Source organism: Tamandua tetradactyla, chromosome 1, assembly GCF_023851605.1.
Source record: "Tamandua tetradactyla isolate mTamTet1 chromosome 1, mTamTet1.pri, whole genome shotgun sequence".
Taxonomy (NCBI): domain Eukaryota; kingdom Metazoa; phylum Chordata; class Mammalia; order Pilosa; family Myrmecophagidae; genus Tamandua; species Tamandua tetradactyla.
In genome coordinates, this window is record NC_135327.1 from 21730364 (window position 1) to 21740671 (window position 10308).

The 10308-nt window shown below is 44.6% G+C and overlaps 1 protein-coding gene across 1 annotated transcript; it reads left to right on the forward strand.

Moving 5' to 3' along the window:
* Window positions 1–219: 219 nt before the first annotated feature.
* DEFB119 (defensin beta 119) lies at window positions 220–9795 on the forward strand. Its single transcript, XM_077111977.1, has 2 exons — window positions 220–410; window positions 9534–9795. The coding sequence occupies exons 1-2, from the start codon at window positions 353–355 to the stop codon at window positions 9701–9703; spliced, it is 228 nt and encodes a 75-aa protein (XP_076968092.1). The 5' UTR covers window positions 220–352; the 3' UTR covers window positions 9704–9795.
* The last annotated feature ends 513 nt before the right edge of the window (window positions 9796–10308 follow it).

The following is a 10308-nucleotide window of genomic DNA, read 5'->3' on the forward strand; positions in this document are numbered from 1 at the left end:
ATGAGTATTTTTTATAAAATGAAATGTTTCTTGATATGTATTTATGTATTAATCAATAATTCCTTTGTGGCTCTCAAAGGGCCAAATGACTGTAATTTGCCTTTCTTCTTACTAAGAGGGAAAGCGACTTTTGGCACGGGTGTTGGCTAGTTTCCCACACTCCTGTCCTGTGCTTTGCTGAGACATCTGCTACACACTGTCCTTTGGCCTCGCTGATCTCATGTAAATCCCCTCCTGCTATAATTCACTGCCCACGGCCCTGCCAATAAAAGCAAGGCTCATCTCTGCTGCAGAGAACTCTATTCCCACCCCCTGCAGCACAGCTACCTTCTTCTCCCAAGACCTGCCAGCCATGAGACGTCTTTTCCTGTTTCTTGCCGTTCTTCTGGTCATGGCACCAGTCGTATCAGGTAACTTGAACCTCCTTCAAGGGGCTGAGATCCTGGCCGTGGGCTCCTCCCAACTTTTCCCCCCATATTGGGGGTAGCATCTGACGCCTTTCTTCTTTTCACACAGCTTTGGGAGGTTTTCCCAGATTCTCATGTGAACACCTTTCCTTGATTCTTTCCTAGCAAGGTGATGGAATGATAGCTGTTTTGGTCATTTGGTACTTGAGGCAAGGATGGCATTCTGGTAGGAGCTTGGAAGAGGGCTTAGAAGTGGAGGATTGGGGGAAGACTGGGGACTTGTTGGGGGGCTCTGGGAGTTTATGTTGAAGGCTGGGGTTGAGTTGTGATGGGGGAAAAATAACTTGGGATTGGAGTCATAGAGGAAAGATGGTTTAGGACAAGTTAGAAGGAAGGAGTTGGGTTTGCCTGTTGGTTTCAGGTGGGTTGGGGAGGATGGGATTTTGGATTGAGTGGAGATGGGTGTTGGGGATCAGGCAGGAGATTGGGCTGAGACTGAGATTGGCATTGGCTAGTGCAGGGTGTTGGCAGTTCAGCTTGGTGAACTGCCTTTGCCGGGCTTTGAGGGTTGGTGACTTGATTAGAGTTGAGTTTGCTTAGAATTGGGGTGCAGAGAGCAGTGTAGTGAGTATGGCTGAGAGTTATAATTAAGATTGAACTGGGGTTTGGTTTTGGATTAGGAGATCCAAAGGAAGATTGGAGATTGGGTTGTAGCTGGAGTTGGGGCTTGTTGGGCTTAGGTTAAATAAGGTCAGGTTATTGATAAGGAGCTGGGTTTGTTGGAATATAAGCTAATTCCCCCTCCCCCAACCCCCAATAGTACTGGTGTTCATTGTCCTTTTCCCATCATTCAAAAGCTTCATTAGGTAGGAACTTCATTGGCATCAATTGGTCCCAAACTTAAGAGTAGTGGTTTGGGAAAAAGAAATATAGGCAGATAGTATGTCTGAAAGAGGCTCCCCTGAAAACCTTGGAGATCTCAAATATGAGTAGCCCTGTCTCAGTTCTCTCCTAGCACAAGGACTTTTCTCTCCTTTCCTGGGAATGGATCCAGCCGTACTTATTCTATCCTCTCCCCCTCCTTCTTCCTGCTCCTCTTCCACCTCCTCTTGTCTCTCCACTAGAGGGATACTAACATCTGTTTAATGGTTGTTCTTATGCCCAAAAGAAGACTGCTGGATGAATGGACACTGCAGGTTGGTGTGCAAAAATAACGAAGACAGCATCTCACGCTGCAGAAGTCGTAAGCGGTGCTGTGTCCTCAGCCGTTATTTAACAATCGAACCAGTAACAATTGATAGAGAAGTGATTTTCATAACCAGTCCTTTTATGCCCAAACGTAAAAGAAATTGGAATGAAAATGGAAATAATGGATAGAAATTCCTTTAGTTCAGGTTTCTCCATTCTCACATTGCATTAAAACTTGTACATCTGTTTCTTGTGTCTGTCAATAATAATGAATGATACTCCAAATAGATTAGGGAAGGAAGTGTGGCAGGATGGGAGCTAAGAGGTAGTAGAGAGAAGTTACCATGACTGGTCAAAGCAAAGGGGTGATGATTACGCCTTTGAAGATAGTTCCTCATCTACAAGCCCAAAGGCCTCAGCAGAGGCTTTTGGGTCAGAAGTGGACTGAGGAGGACACGTGGGAAGCCGAAGATTTAAAGGCACAGCAAGTGCTTAGCTCATGGGAGAATCCTTGGACTAGGAGAGCTGGCCTATCTTGGGGGGTGAATAAGCTGGGGTGGACTCAGAGCTTGAATAGAGCCCCAAACTCTGGATTTGTATGGAAGTCAGCTGAGACGTCTTCTGATGAGCCCATAGCCTCAAGGATCAGAAGGGTTCTAAGTATTTAAAAAAGATAATGCACATGCATTTACTCATTTATACATTAATTTTCCATTATTCATTTTGCACATTCTCTCATGGATTCATTTTCTAATTTATTCATCTCAGCTCTGCTACTTACCACTGGAAGCCTCTTATGCAAATAAACCTCTAAGAATTTCAGCTGCTCCACTGTGAAGTTGGAATAATGATAGAATCTATCTCAGGATTACAGAAAGAACGAAATGAGATAATGCAGAGCATAATGCTTGGTATATAGTAAGCCTTCAATAAATATTAGTTGCTTCTATTGTTCATTAATTTATTCAAGCATTTATGGGACATGTGCTGTGTGCTTTTCAACTGTGTAAGCCTCTGAGGGAGACAAAAGCCTAGCTCATTTGAACTGACAATGTAGCCTGGGAGAAGACTAACCCATGGGGCACATTTGAGAATCCTGACCTGGAAACTAGAGAACCCGAGTGTCTTCTCAGGCTCTAGACCCTCAACTCCTATTCTCTGGGCCTCAGTTATCCAATACGGGTGTTCATACCTGAACTATATTCTTTTCAGTGAGGTAAGGAATTGGAAGTGCTCTGTAAAATCTGGTGTATGACAAATAGAAGGTGTTTACTCTGACCCATGGAGATAATTTGCTCTGAATTCAAAAGTTCTGCTCTTGTACTCTAGAAAGTACAAGATCAGTCCTTGATCTTAGGGCACTAGCTGATCCTACCCTGGGCTTCTGGGTATCTCTCTCCCTATGGGGGGAGGCGTGAATGGGCTGAGAGGATTGAACTGCAAGGCAATTTTGACACTAACTACCTAGAGTTAAGACCTGCACAAGACTGCCCTCACTTTAGGCATCAGCTACAAGTTTGGGGTTTTCCCAGAGCCTCCCTCACTTTTGCTTAACTGGCTACTAATTCAGGATTCCCTACTACTCACTCCGGTTTATCAGTTTGTTAGAGTGACTCACAAAACTCAAGGAAGTGCTATGTTATGAATACGATTTTATTACAGCCAAAAGATAAAGGGCTGGACCAACCAAAAGAAGAGACACACAGGGTGAGGTCCTAAATGTGAAGTTTCATGTCCTCTCTCCATGGAGTTAGGATGTAACACCCTCTCGATGCATCCATGCATATTACCAATCGTGGAAGCTCACTTGAGCTTCAGCATCCAGAGTTTTATTGTGGTTTAGTTATGTAGGCATGACTGATGGAGTCAATGGCTTCCATGAATGAACTCAATCTCCAGCCCCTTTACCTCCCCAATCCTCTAATCACATGTTTTTAGCATAGCCAGGCATCGTCTTAGAATTACCCGTGGTTGGCTGCCCTGAGCCATCTCGTGAGCGTAATACTATCAGGTTGGTCTGGAGGTCCACCACGAATACCAAAGACACTCTTACCACGTTGGGAAACTCAAGATGTAGAAGTTACCCCCCCAGGAGCTGGAACCAAGGCCAGACTTTTCTCAGAGGGCGAATTCCTAACTATACAGAGATGTACCCCCTGGAGCCTGTGCCCTGCCCTACTTATTTGCTAGAGGAAAAGCTGCATTCCCTGCACAAAGAACTGTTGTTTCTACTTCCAAGGACCAGCTAGACCTTTCCCTCAGGCCCATCTGCTGGAGGTGCACCTCTAGGCAGGAGGGGTGCCAAGGGATGGCTGTTTGCAGCGGCTGTGGGGAGAGCTGGGGCCTTCAGGCTGGAGTGCCCATAGCGTGAGTGTGAGGCTCCTTGCTGCATGGCATGGAGCTGGGCATGGGTGAGAAGCGTGATGGGTGCTGGCTGACCAGCAATCCTCACACATTGTGGCCATATTTGTGTATGGAATTCTGCGAAATCTGATACTTTTAAATTCAAACTTGGTCTTTCAGATTATTATTAAGGGATATTTCCTAAAGGAGGGTAGAATATATTTTATTGATTCCTTTTACCAGCTTGATTTAAAACGTCACAATAGTTAGACATATGGTATATGAGCCTCCGTTCATATTCTGGTCCCAGACCCTGCAAATGCTAGGAGTGGGCTTGGGATTCGGATCCTGCTGGAACTCACAGCCCATTTTCAAGCCCAACACCAGAGGCGGAAGCTGCATAAACCGTCCTTTCACTGTTGGTACCTCTCTGGGAGCTAGTGGCCCTCAGGCTGCATATGTGTGAACTGCTTTTACCCCGAAGCCCTGGAGAGGCCATCCCAAACACTTCCCCACTGGCTCTCCCGTCTCCAGTTTTTCTCTGCTTTCCGCTCGACTATCAGGGGTCATCTTTCTAGGAATTTCATCAGACCCTACAACAACCCCGTTTAGAAACCTTCCTTGGCTCCTCACCGCCTCGAGTGCTGAGCACTTACGTCCTTCACCTCGGGGCTCAGCTTCATCTCCCATGACTGCCCCTCACACGCCTTCCCGTCAGCCACCTCAGTGTCCTCACCAATCTCTCCTGCCATCACTTTGCTTTTGTTCTTGGTTCCCCTCCACCTTGTCTCCATAAGCAGGTTCATCTCCAGGCTGAACTCCGCCTCAAACATCAAAGTCCAGTTGATACCACCAGCCATGGAAGCCTCCATGTAAACTCTGTACCACTGTCACTTAATGACTGTGATAATAGGAATGGCTGTAATAATCGTTCTCATTGACATAGCACACGCAATGTGGCAGGCACTGTGCTTAGCATTTAAAGGCACAAGATCATTCCATTCTTACTACAATCCTATTATCCCTCTTTTACTGATGAGAAAACTGAGGTTCAGGGAGGTGAAATAATTAGCCAAAGTCACCCAGCATTAAAATAGTGCAGGAATTCAAACTGAGTTCTAATTGGCTTCACAAACTCACTTTTATGAAATTACGGCATGTATCAGGTTGTAGGGTAATCGTTTGAACTATTTCCCCATTCTCACCAAACCCCCAAGCACACACATATTAGATGGGAATCCTTAGGGGTTGAAACTACATCTTAATTATACCTGTACGCTGAGCACAGGTGCATAAGAGTGAGTGCTTATTGATCGAGTGGGTAGATGACAAATGGTGAATTAATGTGTGAAGGCATTAGTGGATTTTCGGGGGGAGGGGCCCACATGGTGGTGTGGGTAGGCTGATGCCAGTTTCCAGGAATCAGGGGTGGGATCCTTTCTGAGCTAGAGGAATCAAGAGCCACTGCCTCAGGCATACTTGGTTCTGGTTGGTTGTGTTAGAAAGAGTGTAGAACAGCTCTTGGGTATTGCTCAAGTTCGTTCTTATTCATCTCTTAGTCTGCTCTTAAAGTACACAAATTTCACAGTTTGGGAGTGGGCTGGGGAGAATCTAAGGGTGCCACCCCCAATTCTTGGGGCCTGGCATCAATGTCTCCACACACAGCCATTCACGCCTTTACCAAATTCATTCGTTTACACATTAATTCATCATGCAAAGTCATCATCTATCCATTCGCTCATCATTTATTGAGAACCTCCTCTGGCTTAATGCTGAGCAGACAGAGGCTGCCACGGGGAATAATAGAAGTTGGGGGTGAAGCCTTGGACTTCCCCGCTGAACCCTAAGAAATTTTTAGGGACACTTACTCGGTGTCAGAATCCTTGGAGGTAGAGTCTTGGCATGTGGGATTTTGAAAATTCCTTCAGATTATTACTTTGGGAGACGAGATTCCATCCCTCTCGACATGTCTGACTAATGTCTCAGGCTGTGACAATCTCTGATCCAGACAACCTTTCTGCCTCCCCACTTCACAGATGGGGAAACTGAGACCCAGTGAGGAAAAGGGACTTATGTTCATACAGCAGGTCTGAGACAATGCTGGGGTTAATAAGCCGGTCTTCTATGAATTCTAGTGAGATGGCTGAGGGAACACTGAAGGTGACATTAAGCAGATGTGGTGATGCAGTGTGTGGTGGCAATATGGGAGAGCGAAAAATTGGGGGGATTTAATTTGGGTACCTTTGATATCCCTTTCTGGAGCTGTCATAGCCTCTCTCCAGGGAGAGAGGGTGGAACAGACAGGCCTGCCTGCCGCAGCAACTCAAACGTACATCCACCCTTCTTTTGAATGAAATTCTCATACTGGCCCTCTTCCTCAAGTGGGATGGAAAATGACCTGAACACCAGGAGGGTGACAGAAAGCTTGTGGGTTTTGTACTTGGGAGTCTTCGGTGAATCTCTCTTTGCTTCCCTTGCAGGCTGGGGGTGGGGTGGGGTGATAAGGATGCATAGAGACATCACAGCAGGGAGCAGCCTTCTCTGGTTAACATGGCAGTTGTAGGAGCATTGTGATTCCAAAGCAGGGAAGCTGGGCACCTTTGCTACACCTTTCCTGGGATTAACAAGCAGGCCTGCTAATGATGCTGAAGCTCAATTAAGTCCTATTCTGTACATCCAGAATCTAAGTTATATCTGGTGAATGGAGCATTCATTTTCTACTCTTGCCCAAGCTCCAAAGGGGTAAGAAACATTTCCTCCTTACCTCTTCTGGTCCTTGCTTAGGCAGCATATGGTTTCTGGGGAAAGGAAAATGGAGGAACACTTTTTATTCCATGCAGGAACTTGTATCGTGTGTGTGTGTGTGTGTGTGTGTGTGTGTGTGTGTGTATGTGTGCCCATTAAACTTTGCATTAAGCCCATTTGGACAAAGGGGGCCCTTGTGTGCCTAGCACCAAGTTGGAGGCCTGACAGAGATTGGGTACTGATAACTGTTTGTGGAAGCAGTGAGAGGCCCTTGAATGTTAGGTTTGGAAGTTTGGGCTCAATCCTGAAGATAACAAAGGGCATGACCCTACTGTCACTATCCAGGGGGATGCCGACCCTTCCCAGCCAAGTCCCACCACGCAGGGAGGCAGCGCAATCCACTAGAAAGCGTGTGGGCTTGTGTCGTATTGAGTGGAGCTTGAATCCCGGCTTTGCCTCTTATAGTTATGAGGGTTTTGCCAGAACACTGCTTTTGTCTGAACCTCAGTTTCCTAATGCAAGGAAAGAAAACAAAGGCATTGGCTTCAAAAGAGTGTAGTAAAGTTTCAATGAATTACCATACATCAAGCAGAGGATATCCAGCAAATGGTAACGGTCATTATTTAAATTTTCTTTCCAGTCTCCTTGTTTGGAGACTTCAACTTCAAGAGGAATTTTAATACCTCTAAACGACTAACATGTATAGACCATTTACTGTGGACTAGGGACTGCGTCTCTGGGTATATGTGTGCATTGCCTCCAAAAAAAATCCCAACCATCCCTGAGGGACTACTGTCTGCCTAATTTTATGGGAAATGTTTCCAAACCGTGTTCATAGATGTAGCCCAAGCACAGACGGACTCCTCTGCAAAGGACCATCACGTGATAACAAAAACACCAACAATAGCTAACATTTATTTGGTTGTTACTATGAGCCAGGAACTAATTGCTTTCCAGGTATTAGTCACGAATTCTCACACCAACCCTAGGAGTTATGTTCTATTACAGTCTACACTGTACAGATGAGGAAAGGATGGTAGAGAGAGAGAAAGAAATTTGCCCACAGTTACCTACAAGTAAGGACAGAGCTGGGATTTATACCTGGCGTATCTTGATTTCAGTGCCTGTGCTTTTAAGCTCTTCAAAGCCTCTTTGGGTATTTCATTGAGTCATATTTTAACTTTTTATTTTGGAATGATTGTAAATTCCCAGGAAATTACAAAGATTGCATGGAGAGCAGCCAGTGCCACCCTTCACAGTGGTGCCCTCGATGGTTACATTTTATATAAATGCAGTACAATAGAAAATGACATTGCAACAGTGTGTGTGTGTGTGTGTGTGTGTGTGTGTGTGTGCACAGTTTTATGCCACTTTATCACAAGGGTAGATTTAAGTAGCCACCAAAACGGTCAAGATACAAACAATTTCATCACCACAAAAATCTTCATCCCGCTACTCCCATCCCCTTCTTTCCACTCTCCCTAACCTCTGGGAAAGAAAAGAGTTTGTTTTCCAGGTCTATAAAGTTGCCATTTTAGGAATGTTGCATAAGTAGAATCATACAGTAAGTGACCTTTTCTTGTTGTTGTTGCTATTTTAATTTTTATTTTTGAGTAAGTGACCTTTTGAGGTTGTCTTTTCTCCCTGTGCCCAAGGTTCTTGAGATGCATCCACATTGCTGCATGTACAGTGATCCTGGGGGCGCTAGCTTTCTTCTCCTCACCTTTCAAAGAATTCCTATATTTGTTTTATATAGAATGCCCAGGGTTTTTAACTGTACTTAGCAGGACGAATAGAGATTTCCTTTTTTATTGCTGAGTCTAATTCATGCAATGGAAGTAGTCTGGTTGGTTTAACCATTCTCCTATTGAGGGACATTTGGTTGTCCCCAGCTTTTGACTTACAAGTAACTCTGCTATGAACATCTGTCTACAAGTTTTTGCATGGATGCAAACTTTTATCTCTCTGGGATAAATGCCTAAGAGTGCATTTGCTGAGTAGTACGGTCAGTGTATATTTAGCTTTTTTATTTTCATTTTTAAAGAAACTCCCAAACTATTTGGTATTTAGCATTCTCACTAAAGCAATAAAAGTCTCAACTTCCCACTTGCATTTTTCTGATGCCACTTTGGGGGTAGGGAGGGATTGGTGTGTTTCTGGGTCAGCCTCGAGAGGCTATCGGCTCCCCATTCAGCTTTTGCAGGGGGTGTGTGTGTGTGTGTGGGAGGCGTTGTCATTTTCCTGTGGTATTGGCTGGAACAGAGTGGTTATTGTCTACAAATCTCTGTCTTGACTCTTTCCTGGCTTTTTCTTTTCTTTTTTTTAATGTTCAAAAAAAGGATCATGGTGATGATTGCACAACTATGTGATGATATTGTGAGCCATTGATTGTAGCCATGTCAAGAATGTTTGATGACAAGAATGTTTGTGTGCTTGTTTGTCATTCACAATAAAAATATTAAACAACAACAACAACAACAACAAAATGTCAGCTCCTATTATGTTTCCAGGATGTCAGCTTCTCCAGCATTGTCTGGAATATTTGAAGCAAAAAGAGAACTCAGGAAATTCATGGTTGTGTCATTCCTCAAGCCTTGGGGTCCCTAACTTTCTTCTCCTCCTCATCTTTCAGAGAATTGTTATATTTGCTTTATAAATAATGCCCAGGGTTTTTAACTGTACTTAGGACAAATAGAGAACAGTGCATCTGCTCCATTTTTCTGGGAGTGGAGGTCACCATCGCCCTTTAGGTTTTTACTACGTTCTCTGACTCTTATTATCAGATACATCTCACTGCTGAGTGGAAATGAACTATTTGTATTTATTCGTCTGTTTTTCTTTGTTTGCCAGGCAGACAACACACTCTATCATGCTTGGGTAACAAGGGAACCTGCAGAGTCTCTTGCAAAAAGAATGAACATCCCTACCTTTATTGCAGAAACTATCAACCATGCTGTGTCCAGTCCTATGTGAAGATAAATGTTTCTGCCAAAGAGGAGAAGAACAGAGGGAAACACTAGCCAAAAATGTCTTGAGTGCTGGTGATCATCCTCAGTCCCTGCGGGAACCCAGACCTGCAGTCAATCTCTTTCATTAAAATACATGCACCTGCTCCCTTGTCTGTCATTTATCCACCAGGAATCATGGTGGAAGGATATTGGGTTTTGCATGGAGCGAAATCAGTTCCATTCTAGATGCAGCTCTGAAAGAAGGAAGGCTGGAAAACTGGTGTGGCAACGGCAGTGAGGCTAAGTGAGTCCATGAAGATCGAAGAGAATGGTCTTGGGTCCAGTGAGGGAGGGTTGAGGAGTCTGGGCAGGGATGTAACTTGTAGGGCTCAGAGGGGGACAGGAGCCAGTGGGTTGGATGCATGGGGCAGAGGATGGAGGTCTTGTAGATAAATCAGCTTATTGATGGAAGGATCCGCCAAACTAACAGAGCTGTTGGTGAAACAGAATAAGCTATCCTGACAGGGTTTCACATTGTGAGCCTGGTGTCTGTTTGGTGGCCATTGTAGGAGATGTTTGAACATTGGATGTTTTTGGTCTTGAACATCATTAAAGATCTTTAATTCCTGAAAATCTAGGAGCCTTGTGACCCCATTACAGCCAACACTAGCTATTGA